The sequence below is a fragment of the Lepidochelys kempii genome, chromosome 3 (genome assembly GCF_965140265.1).
Source record: "Lepidochelys kempii isolate rLepKem1 chromosome 3, rLepKem1.hap2, whole genome shotgun sequence".
Lineage (NCBI taxonomy): Eukaryota > Metazoa > Chordata > Testudines > Cheloniidae > Lepidochelys > Lepidochelys kempii.
This window is the reverse complement of record NC_133258.1, coordinates 132,719,535-132,742,253: the sequence shown is the minus strand read 5'-3', so window position 1 is coordinate 132,742,253 and position 22,719 is coordinate 132,719,535. Positions and strand designations below refer to the sequence as shown.

At 42.0% G+C, this 22,719-nt stretch overlaps 1 protein-coding gene across 1 annotated transcript in view; it reads left to right on the top strand.

The window, feature by feature from the left end:
- The window catches only part of PCNX2 (pecanex 2), a 224,877-nt gene that overhangs the window by 142,653 nt on the left and 59,505 nt on the right, over positions 1–22,719 (top strand). Inside the window, exons 22-23 of the mRNA XM_073338102.1 lie at positions 745–855; positions 5,903–6,030. Of these exons, the coding sequence (XP_073194203.1) occupies positions 745–855; positions 5,903–6,030 (239 nt within the window). The remainder of the gene's footprint in view (positions 1–744; positions 856–5,902; positions 6,031–22,719) is intronic.

Below are 22,719 nucleotides of genomic sequence, written 5' to 3'. Positions count from 1 at the left end.
GTTGTTCCCAACATAGTTATCTCTAACCTTTTCTACCATATTATCATGCACAGTAAAAAGAACAGCATATTTTTCTCTGGCTTTGTAAATGAATATGTTAGAACTTCTTAAGAAGTATAATTTAACAGAATGTGTTTTTTGTTTCTCTGACAAGAACATCTGAAGACGTGAAAGGAAATTGATAGACACAAATCTCAGAAGACTTAGGATGATTAGGCTGTGTATCAATTTAGATCCAAGAGGTCCCAATTTAATAAGGGAATCTCTGCTAGCAGAAACATGCCTATTCTTCAGCTGTCTATATGCCTATTCTTCAGTTTTCCCTGGTGGTGCAAAATGAATATCATAGAAGTTAATGCATAATCATATAAGTTAGCAAGATAACCAAGTTAGCACATAATGGTACAGTTTTACTCCCTCTTTGAGCACAGATGCTTTTAAAAGAAAATCACTTAGGCCGCAGTTCAGCTAGGTACTTAAGCATGTATCTAAATTTAAACACTTGAGAAGTTAATGAGACTAATTGTGCTTAAAGTTAAATACATCTTCCTATTAAGCATCTTCCTATTTCAGGACCTTAATCAATGAACAAAGTAGCACAATAGAAACTGAATTTTGTTCACTCCAGTACAGTTACCATACAATGCACAATGGTAAAGGATTTAGAATTTTAAAATTTTAACTGTTGAAATTACCTTCATACCTGTAAATGTCATATATTTTTTTTCTTTCTCTTGTTTTCAGCTGTGGGATCTACTGCAAAAATTACAGTTTGTTATGACCTACATTGCTCCCTGGCAGATTGCTTGGGGCTCTTCATTTCACGTGTTCGCTCAGCTCTTCTCAATACCTCATATCCTTTACAGATTTTTTGTTTGTACTTACTCCCAGTTTCACTGTTCATGATTCTACAGGGTTTGAACAAAGAGAGTAATATTTAATAATTACATTTAATAAAAAACTGAAAATATTTTACACTGATTCTGGGACACCATGTTACTTCTAATAAGGTCTCCTTAGACAGAGGGGACCCAGTTTTTCTCTGTTATTTGGATGCAGCTATTGACTGCATTAGGAATTGCAACTGGGGAATTGAGCAGAATTTGGACCAGGATGTTTAATGCTATTTCCTTCTTCACCATTCATATTCAGCCAATTATCTTTTCTTATAATGTTCTTTCTCATCCCAGCACAACACTTAGTGTGCCTTGTGTAGAAAAAGTATTCTCGGTACAATATCTCCATCTTTGTCTTCTTTATAATGCTGTTCTTGTGGGATGGTGAGCATCCTGAGGATTGGGTTCTAAAATGTTAATCCTTTTAACAGTTAGCCCTGGCTAATGTCTGAATGCAGGGATTTGCTTCATCTGGTTTTTCCCTGTTGCATCCTTCTAAATTTTTCCTGTCTTAATCGTAATCTGACTTTGATTTTCTTTTATACAAATTTTCCATTGAGTGGGTTGGGAAGTTTTCTTCTTTTAAAATTTTCCACTTTTGGTTCTAAGACATGAAATATCATAGGATAGCTGGAAATGTACTTACAATAGCTCCCAAAAGGAAAGATTCCAAAAAGACATTATTAACAAAATTTAATAGTAAAAGTAAAGCTGGCTCCAACCAATTTTGAAGCAGGAGGCGTAGCAAGAGCCATCATCAAAATCCACATTCTGTATTAATTTGAGTCCCTATTTGTATCTAGAAATTGCAATTAAAAAGTTTATTTTAAGTTATTTAGCAGAACATTTCAAAACCGAAGATTATACTTTAACAAGATTTCTCTTCAAATGCAATTATTTTGTAGTGACAGTAACTTTAATGTTAATAAAATCCCTAAGTAGGATTTTTTCTAAAGTAAGGCAGTTACTGAATAGGATTTAGTTGATTTATGTAGTTATTGTTGAAGTACATTTAGATTGGCTATCTATTATTTAAGTTAACGATATCCTTGTTAAATGCAAAACAGTATCTTAATGTAATGTTATGGTTAAGAATTCACATGAATAAGTTACTGTTCCCACAACAACAATAACTCTGTCCTTTTGTATATATGCATGGAATTTTCTATTAACTTTTATGCATCATCCCCATTAAGAATAATGCAAAAATGCTACATATGCACAAGACAGCCAAATTACAGTATGGTTGATCTGGGAACCATAACTTGGAATTGACTACATTACGTTCAGGTAAATTCCCAATCGGAATGTTACATTAACATAATATCTTTCATTTAAAAAAACAAAAAAAAACCAGTGAGAGATCACACAGTAAACCAAACATAACATGCATTTATTTTAATGTTCTTGCATGTATATGTAAAGAGGCATTCAAATGAACACACTAAGGACCACTGGGATTTGTTGTGTGCTTGATGTAAGCAGTTTTTAGTTTTCAGAGGTATACAGGTTTGGTGCGTACAGTAATCATTTTGAAACTTGCCAATTTTCTATTTCCTGACCCTTAAAACCAGAAGACTAGTAATGGCACTTATTTCCATCATCATATGAAAAGTGCTTTCCTAACATTTTTATTTGCTTTGTGGAACCTTTTCCACATAACTTAATATAGTAAATACTTTCCCTCCCATGCTATGAACCATTGTAACGTTACCTGTGAAGATAATGAGATCATCTTGCTGCTTCTATTATGTATATAATTTACATAACAACTCTAAGTGAACAAATGGGCTTTGGAAGTCTTAGTGAGTTTGTTGGGAACATGAGAACTATAGAGCAGGGCCAGCCCCACAAACAGTTACTAATGAATGTAGGATAAAATTTTCTAAAGCATTTAAGTGACTTAAGAGCCTAAAATGGTTTTACAAAAAGAAAAGGAGTACTTGTGGCACCTTAGAGACTAACCAATTTATTTGAGCATAAGCTTTCGTGAGCTACAGCTCACTGCATCTGATGAAGTGAGCTGTAGCTCACGAAAGCTCATGCTCAAATAAATTGGTTAGTCTCTAAGGTGCCACAAGTCCTCCTTTTCTTTTTGCGAATACAGACTAACACGGCTGTTACTCTAAAATGGTTTTAGTTTCCATTGTACATAAAACTAGACAACTCCATAAATTCCAACCTCATTGCTGACGGTAATATAATTAGAAGTCCATGGGAGTTTTACATGAATAAAATGGCTGTGGGATCAAGAGCAGAATTATTAGTATTTCAGATTACACAGTTTCAGATGTGCCACCACTGCTGCCTTGTGGTTCCTGCACTGATATCAGAGAAGGAAGCCAAAAGCAGCCATCTGCCCCATCTCCTTTTTCCAGTTGCTGCCACCCAGAGACCTGTGACTCTAGTGCTGAACTCAGAGGGAAGCCTTTAAGACTCAGGTTGTGTGTATGGGTTGGAAGGGATGGAATCCGCCCAAAGCCCAACATATCATGGGCTGTAGTGTAACACCTCAGCAATCACTATTCCAGCCTTCAATATATGCACGTAGATGGAAACCTATTTATAATAACCCCTCCATGACCACTCTGTAAGATTTCACAACTACTGGTTCTGGCAAAACTCAGATCCAGTTGCCCTCTCCCTTAGCCAGTTTTAGTCTTCTCTTCCTTGCTGCCCTAAAATAAGACCATGCAGGTTTTGTGGGAATTTGTGGAAGCCTCTAATATCTGCTTTGTCCATCTTTGCCCCAAGTGGGCGTATTATGGATGTTCTGTAGCATGGAGGGTCTTATGTGTGCCTTCTGCAAAGGGATGAATACAGCAGTCATAAAGAAGATGGTGCACAGGGAAAATGAACTGAAACATAATATGGGAATTTTAAATTCACTGTAATAAAAGTACTATAATACCATAGTAGCATAATAATACTTGAACATAATCAGTGCATTGCTACCAAACACAAGAGAACCTAATAAAAATACATCAGTTGCTATGAGTTAAAAGTATCTGATCACAGACAAAAATAATTTCCCACACTACACATCAAAGTGAGGTAAGGAATATTTAGAAATGAACTTAATTAGAAAATTATTTATCATTTTCCATAAATATTCATAACACTTTAGCTATTGTAAAGTATGTGCAACAAAACAAATTCCCTGTCCTGAAATCTGGAAAACGTAGAGCATGTAGGATACAAATATTATCAGAAGATCCCCCAATTTAAAGAATGAAGGTATGGTCCTGTTACCTGCTCCTTTGATCTGTTTATGTATGTGACCCTCTTAATTAAAACCGCTCTCCAAAAAGTCAAATGAGAATTGTCTTCCAAGTTACATATAATAATGATTATGTCATTTGGCTGGAAGAGAACCCAAAGGTTGCTATTGTTTGAGCTGTACCTTTAATGTAAACATTTCACAGTGAAGTCCCAAAAGTCCTAGCTCATCATATTGACTGTTTTTATGTTAATTACTTTGTCATTATCTGTGCTCCTTGTTTTCCTCCCATCTTTTCAGCTCCTCTGATCACTCCTCTTATCTGACACTTGCAAATAATTCTTTATCTTTCAGAACCAGTATAGGTTATGATTCCAGTGTAATATGACAATTGAAGTTTGCTGACAAACTTTTGCCCTTCTGTATGATCTCTCTGATGGTTTTTGAACTTTTAGCCTCTTAGGGCAGCTCAGTTTGCAAACTCACTAATGCACTCAGACACCATTCCAGATCACTCTCTTTTAATAAGTTTAAGGATTTTCAATGAAAGCTCTTGCTAAATATTTGTTCATAAATGCTTCATATTGCTTCCAAAGCTTGGCTAATAGACTTTTAGTTGGAAAACTGCAATGTGAATATTTTTCAATTTTAAAATAAAATATGCATTACAAATTGAGCTTTAGTTTCTCAAAGATTGCAGAATCTATATATTGGCCATTATTAGAATAGGCTGAATCAAAAGACTATTGCTTTTCAATGATTGGACCTTAATTCTGGTTTCAGAGAGGCACCATTGGTGTTGTAATCCCAGTACTTTGATACTTGCCCAGCAGCTGTACGTTCTTTATAAAATACCTTTTCCCCAAGTAAGGTGTAAAACGGGATAATTGAGTCTGTCATGCCAACAGGCTGCACGTAGCGTTCTCTCCAGAAATTCAAGGGCCTGGTGTAACTAAAATGAGAATTTGTTCCCAAGTCTTTTAAATCATGCTCCTGTTACATCTTTCTTTATATATTTATCCACCTCTTCATTGTGTTTCCTAGACTTGTTTTCAACACATCTAGAATGTATAATATAATAATTATTTTTAAAGTAGTAAACCATGAATGCATGCACCAGCATGTTTACCTATGTTACTTCCCCTGCACTCTTCTTCCCACTTTGTGAACAGTTCAATAAATATGATATGTAGAAGATTTTTACTAGGCAATCAGTATGTGATAATAAATATCTGATGAAAGCTAGGGTAAGTTCCATTTGCTGGAAAGCCTCATTTCAAACCAGTAGGTTTGATGATATATCCATGCTCTTGAGGGAAAAAACACAGGGTGAAATGCTTGACTCATTGATACCAGTGGTAAAACTCCCATTGACTTCATTGGGCTCAGGCGTTCACCTAGAGTGATTAAGGATAAGAGATCTTTGGTCCAGATTCTCTGTTGTGTAAATGGCATTAAAGCAGCTGGAGAAGGCTGGTAGAGAACCTCTCCACCCCCACCCCCGGAACAGGGAAACTCTGGCAGAAATCTGACAGTGGTGGCTCTGCTGCCAGCCATTCTGCCCTGCAACTTGTTCACCTAAACATGTGGCCCTCATTATTAGAACTATTTAAGTTTGAACAGCTACAGTCCTCATTTTGATAATTAGTTCTGTTGTGTATGACTTCAGAGCTTCCTTCCCTACCTTGGAAAAAATGATAAAAATAAAATAGGTGAGGGCTGTCTGAAGAACGATTTAAAAGTGTGATGAAATCATTCATGTTACCTTAACTTGAACTTTTCAGACTCTGCTATGCTTTTCTTACAAACTCTGGCCACTTCAATCTTTTCTACTCCACTGAGTCCATTTCTTGGTAGTGTCATTTTTATCACATCTTATGCCAGACCAGTCAAGTTCTGGGAGAAAAACTACAAGTAAGACAAATAAAGTTTTATACACCTGTTTGGAATGTTTTGCTCTTACTAGTTTCATTTCTGCTTTTTTTGTTTTTTAAAAGATAATTTTACATGTTGCTCCAGGGTATGAGGATAACCTTTTTGTTAAGGTCTGGTCCTACTGTATTAATATTTTGTACTTATTTAGTTATTTATTAAAATTTACTTAAATAATTATCAGGATCTTACATATCATATGTCATATCACATTTGCTGCAATCAGACAGCAACAAAGCTATGGAAATCATAAGTGTCCTTTATTGTTTTAGTAGCTAGTGTTAGCAAATTTTTACCAGTTTGCAGATGGTGAGGAACTCTCAGCGCTAAATGTGAATGGGCAAACTGATGAGTCTGATGCAATGATTTTTAATAGGTAATCTTTCACAGAGTTTGATATCATGTTTGGTTGTTTTTTATTGTAGTTTTCTGTCTTCTAGTTGGACAAGAAAATGAACTTAAGAACATAGAAATTATGTAATAATGACTCTGTACATTTTATTTTAGTGCCTTTTATACAGTAGGATCTCAAAGCAGTTTACAGACTATATATAGTTCCTTCGTCCACCATTTACATGCAGCCAGCTTTGGAGTAAAGTATTGCAGCTGTTGAACAGCACACAGAAACTCAGAGTAGTTTAGGACAGACCGTGAAGAATGTAAGCCAAAATAGAAATTGGCCAGACCAAAGAGGAGTGCAACACACTTTGTGCGTCTGCTGCACATATATGGCCTCACATCAGCATGATATCTGAGCACCTCCCACGTATTTAAATATAGAAATAACTGTCTCTTTTTGTTTCTTTTCCAACCTGTAGGAGAAGTAGTGTGATTAGTTTGTAGATTTTTCTGTTAGGTTGGTTTTGGTTTGTGTGAGTGAGTTGATGGGTGTGAATGAATGTGCGTGAAGAAATAAATAAACGAAGAATATTATGAAGTCAAATAAACAGGGTTTGTATTTATTTCTAAAAATTATTAGGGTTTTTTTTTTTGGTCATCTTTTGTGGAGGGGAGGGGGGATTTCATAATCTGGGTCCAAATCTTGTGAAAGTTCTGTTTCCTGCTCTCACAAGCATCCCTTAGTTTAATCATTCTAGAATCTAGTGGAATGTAGCTTTTGTGTGAGGTCATAGAAGTGGAAGGAGAGAGAATCTCTCAGGTAGCTAGAGTGCAAGTGCATGGAGTGGAGAACTGAGGCAGATGGTATCCTGTGTTGCTAAACAGAAGGACTGCTGTATTTTAGGTCAGCTGGAGTTTTTTGAGGGCATGTGGCTTCTTTCCGAGATATGAGATACAGAATCAAACTTGGCAGTCATGAACGCATGGGGTACATAGTGCCAATCCTAACAGTCAGAGATCTGAATATCTTCAGGTTATTCCTAGGTGGAAATGGGTAGTTTTGGTTTGATTATTTTTCACCAAAATGTTTAAACTTGGATGCCTGATGTTAGGCACCTAAATCCATGTTTAGGTGCCTGAATAATTAGACTGATTTTGAAAGAGAGTGAGAACCTCCCACCTGTTATTAAAGTCAATGGGAGCTGCAACTGCTCGTCATCTCGGAAAATCAAGCCACTTATTTAGGCACCTAACATTTGTATCTCTAATTTGAAAATCTTGGTGTAGACCTTTTAATATTTAATTCCAGTGCCCTTTCTCTCTCATTCAAAATAAATAATCAATAAATATATTCAGTTTTGAAGATCTACACAAACTTTAGGTTCTTTATGAGAACTGGGGAGGGAAGGGGGGAAGATTGGCTTTGAGCAGCTTTAACATCTGTCATTAAGTTTTCAGTCTGCCCCCTTGATAATTTGACTGAGTTCTTGTCTAGTGCTTTCTTTCTCATGTATTTAAAACACTTGTTTCTGTTTGTCATTAATTTCTATTTTCATCTTCGTTATTACTTTTGCCTCCTTAGTTCATTTTCCTCTTTACTCCTTGTGTTTGTGTTTTGCATATCCTTGTTCCGTAGCATTTTATATTTCCAAGCAAATGGCTCGGTCTTCCTAAGTAATTGTCAGACGTATCCTGCCACTCATGCTTGCATTGAGTAGTACCTTACTCCATAAGTATTCCAACTGAAATCACTAGGAGTACTCATGGACTAAAGCAATATTCTTTGTGAACAAGCAAGGCAGAATTAGACCCTTAGTGGTCTTCATTCATCCACAAGTCATTTTTACTCATTACACAAATAGCACACATATGGCAGTACATATTTTCTTTTAAGCATCCTGCATTTTTCAGTGCCCTTCTGTAGTTCTTCCTTTGCTTACTAATTCACCCCACATGTAGCATATACTAATGCTATGTATTCAAAGGCTCAGATCCTTAGGTGGTGTATATTCTCATAGTTCCACTGAAGTCAATGGAGCTGTGACAGTTTATGCCTGCTGGGATCTGTCCCTACCCTTCTCAAAGTTTGTCATTCAGCATTTTTTAAAGATTTTGTCTTTCTTCTTAAAGTTGTTCATGGTTTGAAGACCACATTCTTTTGCCAGATTTGTTCTTTGTTACGCACTAGAAAATGTGGTATGGTTTCTTGCTTCTCTTTCACCTATTTTTAATATGAACGTGAAAAAACAGTCTTGCAGAAGATTCTAATAGCCATCCAAGTGAAATAAACGTTTGCCTGAACATGTGGAAGCCTGCAAAACTTCTATGTAATCACCTTACATGAAGTCAATGGAGCTGTGACAGTTTATGCCTGCTGGGATCTGTCCCTACCTTTCTCAAAGTTTGTCATTCAGCATTTTTTAAAGATTTTGTCTTTCTTCTTAAAGTTGTTCATGGTTTGAAGACCACATTCTTTTGCCAGATTTGTTCTTTGTTACGCACTAGAAAATGTGGTATGGTTCCTTGCTTCTCTTTCACCTATTTTTAATATGAATGTGAAAAAACAGTCTTGCAGAAGATTCTGATTGCCATCCAAGTGAAATAAACGTTTGCCTGAACATGTGGAAGCCTGCAAAACTTCTATGTAATCACCTTACATGGATCTATATTTATTTTGTCATTAGCACTTCTGGCTCTGATTCCCCTTTTCTTCACTTTCACGTCCATCTTTTATTGTTTTCATGAATAGTTGAGCTTTCTAAGCAGAGTGGGAGTTTGAATTTAGACGTTCCTGAGTGCCTTAAAGAAACACTGTCAGATAAAAATTGGGCACAATATTATATTAAAGGTAGAATAGTATACAATAGTGGGACGCAGATAATCAGAAAGTGTCAAACCAATACTGCTTTAGGTCTGATCCTGCAAAACATTACTTACAGGAGCAGTCCTTCCTCATAAACTGTCCTATTGAAATCAGTGAGACTAATCTAAATTCTTAAGCTCCTTGGTATGTAAATATCTGTTGTAGTAGATACCAGGGATTGCTCCATGAAAGGGTCTGCCTAATGCAGAAAAAGTTAAAAAATCAAAAGGATTGCCTTTTGGTGCATTAAGGGATAGAAAATCTTATGAAGTTATTCGAACAAAAGACGCAGGAAGTTGAATTGGACTGGAACATTGTTCTAGCCCCTCCCAATTCCCTTGTTAGGGTGTGCAGAAAAATGCAAACTATAGGCCAAGTTTACATACATTGATAGCTAATATTTGTTAAGAGCTAAATGGGTAGATACAGAAGCAGATGTTGAAGGAATTGGCATTTCATAGCTAGATGTGGAGTTAGCTGAGGACGAATCATTTTGTCCAGTAGTTTTTGTAAGGGAGAGCCATAGGTGCATATGTGTAAAACTTTGAGTACTGTTATTATGTTGATGATGCATTAGGATGGGTGGAAGGGGGATGATGACAAAGAACTGATGACCAGAAGGGAGAGAGTCTTGAGGCCACCAGTCTAGGTAGCAAGCAACTTCTCCAAGTCTTCAGTGGAGTGCAGTTTGGTCATCTCTTTACCCTGCTTCTTTGGATACATGCAGTAGCTTCTTTATTGCATGTCCTGCAGTTCCACTGTGTCTTTTAATCCTTCCATTTTTGCTTAGACAGGAAAAATTTAATCCCTCAAGTCTATTCTTTGGCAACAGGCCCTCCTACCTCTTTGGGCAGCAGGGTCTGGAGCTGGCAGTGCGAGACATGCAATTAGGACAATAATTTGTTTTTTAAATGGGAATGGAGGAACACAACTGGGTAAAGAAGTGTTATGGGAGCTGTGTCCCATTTTTTCTCATCAGCCGTGCCAGGAAGCAAAACCTAAAAGCATTAGCACATTCTTCGGGGCACGGACTCGGCTTTGCTTTTGCATGCCCTTGTGGGTCTGCACAGCACTTAGCACATTGTGTGTAGTACAGGAACAGAATATGATAGTTGCTTATAATAAAAATGTGTGCTCACTATATACAATATCTAATAATCACTCCAGTGCATCATAGAGATCAATTAGTTTTTAAAAAAAAACTTCAAAGAAGTAAGCAAGAAAAAAATAGGAGAATGATGGGAAAGGGCAAATTACCACACTACTATTTTGTTTACAACTTTGCAGATTTGTAGACCACACTGCATTTGGCGGGGGATACACAAAAGCACAAAGTTGTCTCACTACTTTATCATTAGTTGTCCCATGAGAGTCAAACTCTGAGAAGTTTTCTGCTTTCTCTTTATTAAAAAAAGGCTTGATACAAAACCCAGCTCTGTCCTGTCCCTAGCATGTGTTCCACTCCTGGTTTAGAGAGTCCTGTTTTACTCTTTATTTTCACAGCTGTTCAGATGATTAGACCATAAATGTCAGAGGGAGTGAAAAGGAAATAGCAGTAAATCTCATTTAATATGTAGGCACTTTAAAGCTTCAACTATCTCTTCAAAAACTACCCTTTTATTCCATTTTTTCTTGTTTTAAAGCATACTTTGTCATGCTGCAGCTCTAAAGTCCCCCTTCTGTCTTCCAGGTCTCTTATTTTATATCTTGGATATAGGAATGGACAGAATAGTGCAGTAAATTTACTTTTCTTCGCCAGAGGGTCTAATTGCTTGACCACTTAGAGCAGCCTGGTAATGATGTTTGCTGTTACAAGTCTGATGCATTCCAGCAAGCAAAGTGCCACCAGGAATTTTGGGATTTCACTTACAAGCCTCTCTCTTGTCTCTCTCTCTCCTTCCTTCCTGTTTCTATTCTTTCTCAGTCATCTGTCTCAGTTTCTATTTTGGGTATGGCACAGCTTGCATTTGCTTTGGGGGTCTCCAGTGAATTGGTATGTGGTGTAACTAAATCAGTTAAGTGTCTCTAAAGAGGTTATGATTAAATTGCCATTTATCTTAGAACCGTATTTCCAGCCTCCTTGCTGTACTGAGAATCTTGTAACAAGTCTTATTTTTCTCCAGCTTTTCAAGTATATCACAGTGTTTATTGTTCTAGTCACCGTGGTCTGGAAAATAGCCACCTTGAAATGTTAATGTTCCTGGGAAAGGAGGGATAAGAAGTCCTGCACTACATATGCACTGAAGTCAACCTTTCCTTTTTCTAGTGGAGTACAGAGAAACTTCAGAGGAGAAGAATTTGCCAGTGTGGCCACAATTAGAATTTACCTGTGTCATGCATGCCTGGGGCAGGGGGAGCTAAAAAGTAAGATGTGCCCATTCAGTTCCTTCCTCACATCTAAAATAATCATCCCTCCCCCTCTAAAAGCACATACCATGATACCTCATGGTTCCTCCTGCTTGTCAGTGAGATCGCCTACCTCTTCTCTTCCACTGTCATGGCCTCTGGACTGGGACAAACTCCCCTCTCCCCACCACCTCCATCCATCATTCTTGCTTGCAACTCACACATGACAAACTATTTATATTTTTCCTTTCAGATATGTTTAAAATGCAAGACGATCTCAAAAAGTCTTCTACTGCTTTGTTCTTTAGTCTTCTGTATCTGACATTCCTCCTCTTGTTCTTAGACCTTGACAATAGTGTGGTTTACATAGGAAATATCATAACAGATACTGTCTAGTTCAGTAGTCTCTGACTGAAATTGGTCAGTACTAGATACTTTAGAGAAAAGGCAGGAAACTCTGTAGTGGACATTTACGGAATAATCTTCCCATAACCCTCATGAATTAGAGGTTGCTTTATGCCCTCAAGCATATCCCTTCTAAAGTTGTGTTATGTTCTGTCTAATATAACTCAGACATTTTTTTAATCCTACTAAGCTCTTAGCCTCAAAGTTCAATTGAGGCAGTGAGTTCCACAGTTAATTGCACTTAGTTTAAAAAAAAATCCTTTTATTGGATTTACGTTTGCTGCCTTGCAGTTTCACTGAATGTCCTTGTGCTTGTATTGTGAGAGAAGGTAAATCGGAGCCCTTGATCTAGCTTCTTAATACTATTCATTACATTAGAACCTCAGAGTTATGAACACCTTGGGAATGGAGGTTGTTCGTAACTGTGAACAAAATGTTGTTGTTGTTCTTTCAAGAGTTTACAACTGAATGTTGACTTAATACAGTTTTGAAATGTTACTATGAAGAAGAAAAATGCTGCTTTTAACCCTCTTAATTTCAATGAAACAGTCAGAGAAACAGTTTCCTTACCTTATCAACTTTTTAAAATACTTTCCCTTTATTTCTTTAGTAGTTTACGTTTAACCCAGTACTGTACTGTATTTACTTTTATTTAGTTGTTATTATTATTTTGTCTCTGCTGCTGCTTGATTGTGTACTTCCGGTTCCAAATGAGATGTGTGGTTGACCAGTTAGTTCATAATTCTGAGGTTCTACTGCAGTTTGTATTTATTTTTCATGTACCTCCTGTTAAGCTCCACTCTACACAGTCCCAAGTTTTTCAGTCTCTCCTCATTCTGAAGCCTCTCTGGACCCGCTCTGTTTCTGCAGTATCTTTATGAGAGTGGGTGGCCAGAAGCTGGCACATTATTCCAGGTCAGGCAGGGAGTACCATGGAATAATATAATACCATTATAATAGTCTCAGTATTATTTCTTTTCCCACTCTCTATACAACTAACATTTCTGCTTGCTTTGACTACCACGGTGCACTTATTAGAAGTTTATGTTGAGTTGGCTGCAGTGACCTTCAAATCTTTTTCTTAAATGGCTACAATTAATTTACAACTGAGCAACATGGATGAATTTTTCAAAAGCCTGTAAAAGAAAAAAGACTTTAAAAGGGAGGATTTATAAAATAAACCAAGTAGAGGTAAATGAACAAATTATGGGCAATTTGAATTTTCAGGGTACTGCATGTAATACAAAGTGGTCACCTGTTCTAAAGCCTGCTGAAATCAATGGCAGTCTTTCCATTGGCTTCAAAGGACATTGGATCAGAACACTGAGGATGCAACTATTGTACTCTGGAAACTCTAGATCTGATCTTAGTAGCCCTCTGTGTGTGGAACTCCTGCAAACTGCACACCCAGCTGGGATCATGCACAGCAAGCCAGCCTGAGTAAGGGAGCATTAGCACATTCAAATTCTGCTGGTTCCTCGCACAATAACCCAGTGCCTGTTGGGAGCATCTGTAAATTTTCGTGCCTGTCTAGAAATGTGCCCCTCATCTCTACTAAGGCAGGGACAGCCATCACATTCCCAGTCTAGTCAGAGCATGTGCACATCTATTCTGCACCAGGATGGAGCATCCACAAATTATATTAGTGCAGCAGCGCTGCAATAGCTAAGGTTGCATCACATCTGTTTGAAGATCGACCTTTCTAAGTCTATTACAATTGACATGATTAGTTAGATTCCTTTGAAATTTGGTGTGCCTCAGGAGGGTATAGGGTAGGTTTAATGACCCAAATTTGGAGTAATTTGAGAGAGGGGTTCCAGAGATATAAGGCACCCCAAAAAATAGTCATTTTTCAAAAAAGTTTCTAGGTTGGTGTTTTATGCGCAGAACTAAAGATCAAACTATTGATGTGATGCTAGTCAAAAATGTTTAAGTTTTACACATGGAAGCCACTAAGTCTTTGGTGGACCTAAACTGAGAACTGTATTTTTAAACATGTAGATTTTTACATGGTGCATTTGCCAGTATAGAAAACTAAAGGGTTTCCATTCCCACCATGTTAATGCTTTTAAAGCTTGACTCTTGTAAGGGATCTAAAATCCGAGTGGTTAGCTGGATTCCTTTGAAATTTGATGTGCCTCTTGGGGACATGGGATAGCATTAGTGATCCAAATTTGAAATAATTTGATTGAGGGGTTCCTGAGTTACAGATTCCGCCACCCCTGCCACCCCGGGCGCCCCAAAATTATTTCTTTCTGCTGCCTTGTACTGTTAAATTGAGAGAGATTCATGACTGGATGAGTCACAGACCTCATTGAGATTGATGGCTGTGAACTCACCCTTTAATTATCATAACTAAGAATAAAGTAATGGCAAGGCCACACCTAGGACAAAAGGAGTTTTAGATTGAGTGGTGGGAGGTGACTGCAATTTGTGAGTCGTGGATGGCATAGCTTGGAGGAAAGTAATCAAAGTATTTTTTTGGGAAAAAATTAGACATGTGAATGCTTCCTGGGAGGGGAGGAGAATTAGGGTGTGGAGGACTAGGGAGAGGAGTTTGAGTCTGCAGCAAGAGCAGGGGGGTAATGCAGAAGCGGATAAGTGGGGATGGGTGGTAGAGCTAGGGAGAGAGTTTGAGGCACAGGTGAGTGAAGTGTTGACACCTGCCAGTGTGCCCCAACCCTTTGTACCCCCCACCCTGCCAGTGCACCCCACCTCTGTCAGCGTACCCTAACTCTAGTGCATCCCCCAAAGTCTTTGGGGGAACAGTTAGACAAGTCGATACGGGTGAAGGTTAATTGGGGAGGTGGAAGAATGTGGGAGCATAGGGAAAGAGGGATTTGGGGCTACAGCAAGCCTAGAAAAATGGGGATGGATGGTAGGGGAAGGGAGAGAGGCTGGGGGCTTAGGTGAGGTAGGTGTGGGGGCTAGGAGGAGTGGAGGGGTGGGACTTTGGGAAAGTAATGTGGCGCGGGAATGGTAGGGGACTGGGGGAGCATGGGACAGTGGCACTGGTCAGCCACACATTCTCTCCTCTTGTGTGTGTGCCCAGATTTGGGAGGGTTCTTGCCCTTCTAGTGGGTACTCAGACTCTCTATCTGCCCCCCTCATATAAGCTGGGATATGGGGGTGTCTGAGCCCCTCTCACTGTCCTCCATACATGTGCCAGGATCTGGGAGACCCGTGGACTCACCCTCCCTTCTCCCCTCATGTAAGCCAGATTTTGGGAGGATCTGAGACCCACTCCCTGCCACCAATGGGAAATCCCTGTCCTCTGCTTGGGGAGCGTACAACAGGCATGATCAGAGCATGCATCAAGAAGAACATACTGCTAAGACTGGGGTGAGGAGCTGAAAAACGGTATGTTTGACACACATCAGAAACTCTCCAGCACCAGAGTGTGGGGAAAGGAACATCCACTGACATGAATGGGCAGTTCATGCATCTCAGAGCTATTGTTTCCAGCTGTATTCACCTCCATGGGGTATTCTCTTTCCTCTGACAACATCTAATTGAAATGAATGGACTATTTAACACCTGTCTGAGCTTACAACGTTTAGTCTGAGACCCACTCTGAGCAGAAATCTGAGAATGAATTGTAAACATTTGGGAAAAATCTGCCTGTCAAGTGTTTTTTTTTTATGTAGCTGTTTTTTTATTTGGAAGAAATTTAATATGATTACAGCAGAATATTCAAAAGGTGCACCCACGCCTTGAATACTGTATTCAGTTCTGGTTGCCCCATCTCAAGAAGGAAATAGGGGAAGTGAAAAAGGTTCAGAGAAGGGCAACAAAGATGATCAAGGGTAAAGAACAGCTTCTATACAAGGGGAGACTAAAAAGATTAGGGTTGTTCACCTGAGAAAAGAGACAACTAAGGGGGATATGATAGAGATCTATAAAAATCGCCACAGTAGCATATCAACTGCAAACCTAGGTGAGAACTACAACTGCCTAAATCAGTGGCTGTCAAACTTTTTTTACTGGTGACCCCTTTCACATAGCAAGTCTCTGAGTGCAACCCCCCCTTATAAATTAAAAACACTTTTTTATATATTTAATACCATTATAAATGCTGGAGGCAAAGTGGGGTTTGGGATGGAGGTTGACAGCTCGCAACCCGCCCATGTAATATCCTCGTGACCCCCTGAGGGGTCCCAACCCCCAGTTTGAGAACCCCTGGTCTAAATGACCACTCACACCTTAGAATCATAGAATATCAGGGTTGGAAGGGACCTCAGGAGGTCATCTAGTCCAACCCACTGCTCAAAGCAGGCCCATTCCCCAATTTTTGCCCCAGATCCCTAAATGGCCCCCTCAAGGATTGAACTCACAACCCTGGGTTTAGCAGGCCAATGCTCAAACCACTGAGCTATCCCTCCCCTTCCAACAAACATTTTTCTTTCTGTTTAAAAAAACCTAAGAAATTGAAATGGCAAAAATCTTCATTAACACAGAGTTACGGTTGCCCAATAATAGCTAATGCCCTGTGAAAACCAGGAAATAGAGTTAAGCTTAACATCCCTGAAAACTTAACTCTGCCCTCTTAGAGGAATGCTCCACAGGCCAATAACACAGATTCTCCCACTCTGCCTTTTTGCTGTAATGGACAGGTGCTACCTGCACTTGCCCTATACTCAAACACTGAGCCTACTACTCCAACAGAATACCTCATTTGTAATATTTAACCACCAGTTCATACCCTTTTACAACTCCTTCACACTTGCACACAGAATATAGCACCTTAACCTATACGTTTTGTTACCCATCATTAAATCCATAGTTTGCTCTCATACCCCTCCTCACTACTGACAATACCCATGGCAAGAAGACGCTAGTGCCCTGCTGCAGACTCAACCTACACTGGTGGTGGGCAACCTACGGCCCACAGGCTGCATGCGGCCCATCAGGGTAATCCGCTGGTGGGCTGCGAGACAGTTTGTTTACATTTGCACAGCTGCCCGCAGCTCCCAGTGGCTGTGGTTCGCCGTTCCTAGCCAATGGGAGCTGCGGGAAGCGGCGGCCAGCACGTCCCTGCGGCCCACACTGCTTCCTGCAGCTCCCATTGGCCAGGAACCGCGGGCGGACCTGCAAATGTAAACAAAGTGTCTTGTGGCCCGCCAGAAGATTACCCTGATGGGCCTCAGCTTGCCCACCACTGACCTACACAGTTCTGTACTGAAATGATACAGACTGTTAATAGGGTTGATGTAATACTTAGATTTCTGTAAGGCCTTTGACTTAGTACTGTATGACATTTTGATTAAAAAACAAGAATGGTGTAAAATTTACATGGCACACATTAAATGGATCAAAAGCTGACTGACTGATAGCTCTCAAAATATAAATGTAAACAGGGACTCATCAACAAGCAGGTCTGTTTCTAATAGAGTCCTGCAGGCTTCAGTTCTTGGCCTTACACTATTTAACTTTTATTAATGAGCTGGAAGAAATCATAAAATCATCACTAATAAAGTTTGCAGTTGACAAAAATATCGGGGGAGTGATAAATAATGAAGAAGACGGGTCACTGATTCAGAGCAATCTGGATCGCTTGGTAAAGAGCTCAGGCAAACAATGTGTTTTTAATATGTCTAAATCTAAACACATATGTCTAAGAACAAATAATGTAGGCCATATGTACACAATGGGAAAGGGCACTCTATCCTGGGAAGCAGTGACTGAAAATGACTTGAGTGTGGATAATCAGCTGAACATGTGCTCCCAGTGTGATGAATTGGCCGAAAGGACTGAGGACATCTTTAGATGCATAAACGGGGGAATCTTGAGAAGGAGTAGAGAGGTTATTTTACTCTGTATTTGGTACTGGTGCAACCGCTGCTGGAATATTGTGTCCTGTTCTGGTGTCCACAATTCAGGAATGATGTTGATAAATTAGAGAAGGTTCAGAGAAGAGCCTCCAAAATGATTAAAGGATTAGAAAACATGTCTTATAATGATATACTCAATGAGCTCAATGTGTTTAGCTTAATAAAGAGAAGATTAAGGGGTGACTTGATTACAGTCCATAAGTATTGTGGCAGAGCTCCAACCTTGTCCCTGTGGGTCCTGCGTGTCCAGGCAGTTTACTTCAGAGGCTCACTACAAACCTCCACGTAGCCCTTCTCTCTCTAGGGCCAGGGATACAGTCTGCTGAGCCCTTTTCATCATAAGTCAGCAATGGAGGTTGGTGAGAGAATTCCCACAGTCTCTGTTGCTCCTACAGCCTCATGGCAAAACAGTTTAGCCTGTCCTGACAGGGGCCTGTTTTCCCCTCCCAGGAAGTGTTTCTGTAGTGGCGGGTTGTGGGGGAACCCGGGCCTGCCCTCTATTCTGGGTTCCGGCCCAGGGACCCTAATGGTAGCCGCTGTTGGCAGCTAACCTTTTACTGCCAGAGTTGCTACATTTCCGTGGGCCACTTCACCCCAGCTCTCCTGCTTCTCCCTTCTTCACCCTTACCTTAGGGCTCCCTTACCAAGGACTTGAGGGTGTCTTCATTAACCAGCCCTTCAGCCACACTTCCTCTCCCCTGGCTCCTCTCTGCCTGACTGGAGTGAGCCCTTTTATATTATCAGAGGGGCCTTAATTAGAGTCAGGTGGTCACGGATCCGGCGGAGATGTGCGGGAGGGCCAGGGCCTTCTACGCAGGCCTTTTCTCTCCAGATCTGACCGATCCTTACTCTTGCAGAGTGCTCTGGGACGAACTCCTGACGGTCAGCGTGGCGACCGAGACCGACTAGAGCTGCCTCTCACTCTGGCCAAGTTCTTGGAAGCCCTCCGCCACATGCCCACCAATAAATCTCCGGGCATGGACGGGCTGATTGTGGAGTTCTACCGCGTGTTCTGGGACGTCCTCGGCCCAGATCTAGTCACCGTCTGGGCCGAGTCTTTGCAGAGCGGGGTCCTCCCTCTTTCGTACAGGCGAGCTGTGCTCACCTTATTGCCGAAGAAGGGGGACCTCTGCGACTTACAAAATTGGCGTCCCGTCTCGCTCCTCAGCATGGACTACAAAGTCGTGGTGAAAGCCATCTCACTGCGGCTTGGGTCCGCGCTGGCGGACGTGGTCCACCTAGACCAGTCCTACACCGTCCTGGGCCGCACCATCTTCAGCCACCTGTATCTGGTCCGGGACCTCTTGGAACTCGGGTGTAGGGACGGTCTGTCATTCATCCTCCTGTCCCTGGATCAGGAGAAGGCGTTTGACAGGGTGGACCACAGGTATCTCCTGAGCACTCTGCGAGCGTTTGGCTTTGGATCCCAGTTTGTGGGTTTTCTCCAGGTGCTGTACGCCTCTGCAGAGTGTCTGGTCAGGCTCAACTGGACCCTGACCGAACTGGTCAGCTTCGGGCGAGGAGTACGGCAGGGGTGCCCCCTCTCAGGCCAGCTGTACGCTCTGGCGATCAAGCCCTTCTTCTGTCTCCTCCATAGGAGGTTGATGGGGTTGGCGCTGCAGGAGCTGGAGCTGCAGCTGGTCCTGTCGGTGTACGCCAACGATGTGCTTCTCGTGGTCCAGGACCCGGGCGACTTGGTGCAGGTGGAGGCTTGCCAGGCCATCTATTCGGCAGCCTCCTCCACCTGGGTCAACTGGGTCAAGAACTCTGGCCTGGTGGTAGGGGACCGGTGGGTGGCAGGCAAACTCCCTCCCACCCATGCTTCAGGCCATCCGGTGGAGCGTGGGTCCGCTGTTCTATCTCAGCATTTACTTTTCTGCCACGCATCCCTCTCCGCCGGAAAACTGGCACTATTTAGAGGGCAAGGTGATCGAGCGGCTCCGGAAATGGACAGGACTACTCCGGTGCCTCTCCCTTTGAAGGAGAGCACTGGTGCTTAATCAACTAGTCCTGTCCATGCTCTGGTACCGGCTCAACAGCCTGGTCCCGGCCCCGGGTTTCCTGGCCAACCTCCGGACGTCGATTCTGGTCAGTACTGCACTGGGTCTCTGCAGGGGTTCTCCATCTACCCCTGGAGGAGGGAGAGCAGGGCCTGAAGTGTCTCCACACTCAGGTCCATATCTTCCGCCTCCAGGCCCTGCAGAGGCTCCTTTATGATGCAGGTAGTCCGGCATGGAGTGTACTGGTGCATGCCTTCCTGCACCGCTTCCGAGGGCTCCGATATGACTGGCAGCTCCTTTATCTCCATCCGAGAGGTCTTCCGCGGGACCTCTCCGGGCTGCCAGTATTCTACCTGGACCTCCTCCCGACCTGGAAACTGTTCTCAGCGACCAGGTTCGTGGTGGCCATCATGGGGGCAGATCTCCTCGCGGAGCCCTTGATACACAACCCCAAGCTCCGTGTGCAGGTGGCGGAGTCCACCTCAGTGCGCCAGAGGTTGGTCCTGGCAGAAGTCACCAGAGTCGGAGACCTCCTGGACTATGACCGGGGAGACTGGCTGGATCCCCTTACTCTCGCTCAGCGCATGGGGCTCTCCAGGCCTTGTACTCCCTGGCGCGTACTTCAGGAGGTGAGGGCAGATTTGCTGCCTGCTGCTTGGGTTTACCTCGACCGGGTCCTGCATGAGAGCGTGCCCCACGCACCCTCCACCCCAGGCCCTCTGGACCTTTTCATCGGGCCCCTGCCCCGTGGACCTGACCGACCCCCCCGTCCCTTCACCGGGAGCCAGCTGCATGATTTGCAGCTGGTCCGTCTCCAGACCACGCCAAGGAAACGTCTATGCACGCTCGTGCTCCACACCCTTCATGTCCTCACCCTTGCGTCCTGCCCTGACATAAAGTGGCGGGACCTCCTGCCACCTCTAGAGGGTGAGGAGTGCCGGTGGGCCAGCCTATATTCCATCCTGGTCCCGAGGCCCACTGGGGACGTCAGTTGGCGACTCCTTCATGGGGCCGTGAACATGGGCGTGTACTTGGCGTGGTTCACCTCTATCCCAGACACCTGCCCCTTTTGCAGCATGGGTGAAACCCTGACACACATATACCTGGAGTGCACCAGGTTGCAGCCCCTATTCCGGCTCCTCACAAACATTTTGTTAGGATTTTGGTTGCACTTTTCCCCTCACCTCCTTATCTATGCACTCCCTATCCGTGGCCCCACTAAGTCACGGGACCTCCTGGTCAGCCTCCTCCTGGCCCTGGCTAAAGTGGCCATCTATAAAACCAGGGTGAGGAGGTTGGCTGATGGAGTCTCCTGTGACTGTGGGGCCTATTTCCGATCCTCCGTCAGATCACGTCTCTGAGCAGAGTTCCTCTGGGCAGCATCCACTGACTCCCTTGACGCCTTCAAGGAGCACTGGGCGCTGTCTGGGGTTCTCTGCTCGGTGTCCCCATCTGGTTCCCTTCATTTGACCCTTTGACCACGCTCCTGTCCCTGTTATTTCATTTGTTGTCCCCCGTAATTATTTGGTTTCCAGGTCCTGTGGACCCCCCTCTTAGGCTGCGCGGGGGAGGGAGAGGGGATCCTTTAGCACTTCCTGGATCCCAATAAGGGCTACTTTACTGTACCCATCTGGCCTGAGTTTATCGCAGTATCTACATCCAAATATTTAATAATGGGCTCTTCAAACTAGCAGAGAAAGCTATAACATGATCCGATGGCTGGAAGTTGAAGCTAGACAAATTCAGGAGACAAATAAAGCATACATTTTAAACAGTGAGAGTAATTAACCAATGAAACAATATACCAAGGATTGTGGTGGATTCTCCATCACTGACCATGTTTAAATCAATATTGGATGTTTTTCTAAAAAATATTTCTTGGGGAAGTTCTCTGGCCTGTGCTATACATAAGGTCAGACTAGATGATCACGGTTCCCTTCTGGTTTTGGAATCTATGAATCTGTAAACCTGCAGGTATGTACATACTGCTTTCCTTTGATACCACACATAGTGGGACTCAGACACAGATCTGTTCATAACACAAGCAGAGCTCTAGCATGCCTATCAATCTAATCCCCATATCTCATTGGCACAGCTCTTCCAAGCTGCTCCAGTTTATTCCTCCAACTTTCAGTACAGCTGCATCTAACACAATGAACGCCTCTGGAGTGTACGCAGATAATTACCAGTGACTATTGTCAGCTTCAGAGGGGCAGAGTTAGGTTATGTGGGCATTTACCTTAACTCTGTATTTCCTGTTTTTCGTATGTTTGAATTTTTCTGAACTCAACATTCTGGAAGGGCGTGCGCTATCACTGGAAAACCTTAACTTTGCATTAATTAAGTTTTTTGCCATTTACTTTCCCATGCGGTCAGAGACTACTTACAGACTTTACAAACTGCTAGTGCTGTTGCAGACTGTGAACATTAATCTAGCCCCAAAAGGAAATAGCTGCAAAGTACCAGGGTTCCCCTGCTGCCTCATGATTTCCCCCTTAATTCAAGCGCTGGGCAGGATGGAGCACCGTGGTCATAATTTGGTAGTGACTCCTTGACTGACAGTGATGCAGAGACAGGGACATTAGTGTATTTAAAAAAAAAAACAAAAACAGAAAATGGTTTTCCTCCTTGATTCCTTTTATTCCTTTACTTGTAACTAGAAAACATTGATGCTCCCATCAATTATGATCTTTGATAAAAATCTAGAACGGTGGGTCTGTAAAAAAAATTGGTAAGAAATTTGGTCCTTAAGATGCACGTGTACCAGTATGAAAGTATCAGTGTAGATATGGCAAAAAAAGTTAACAAAAGAGTAAGAAATATATTAGTTTGTGCTTCATAAGGTATGGAAAGGTCTGGTTGGAGGAGAATAGGAATGTTTTCCAAG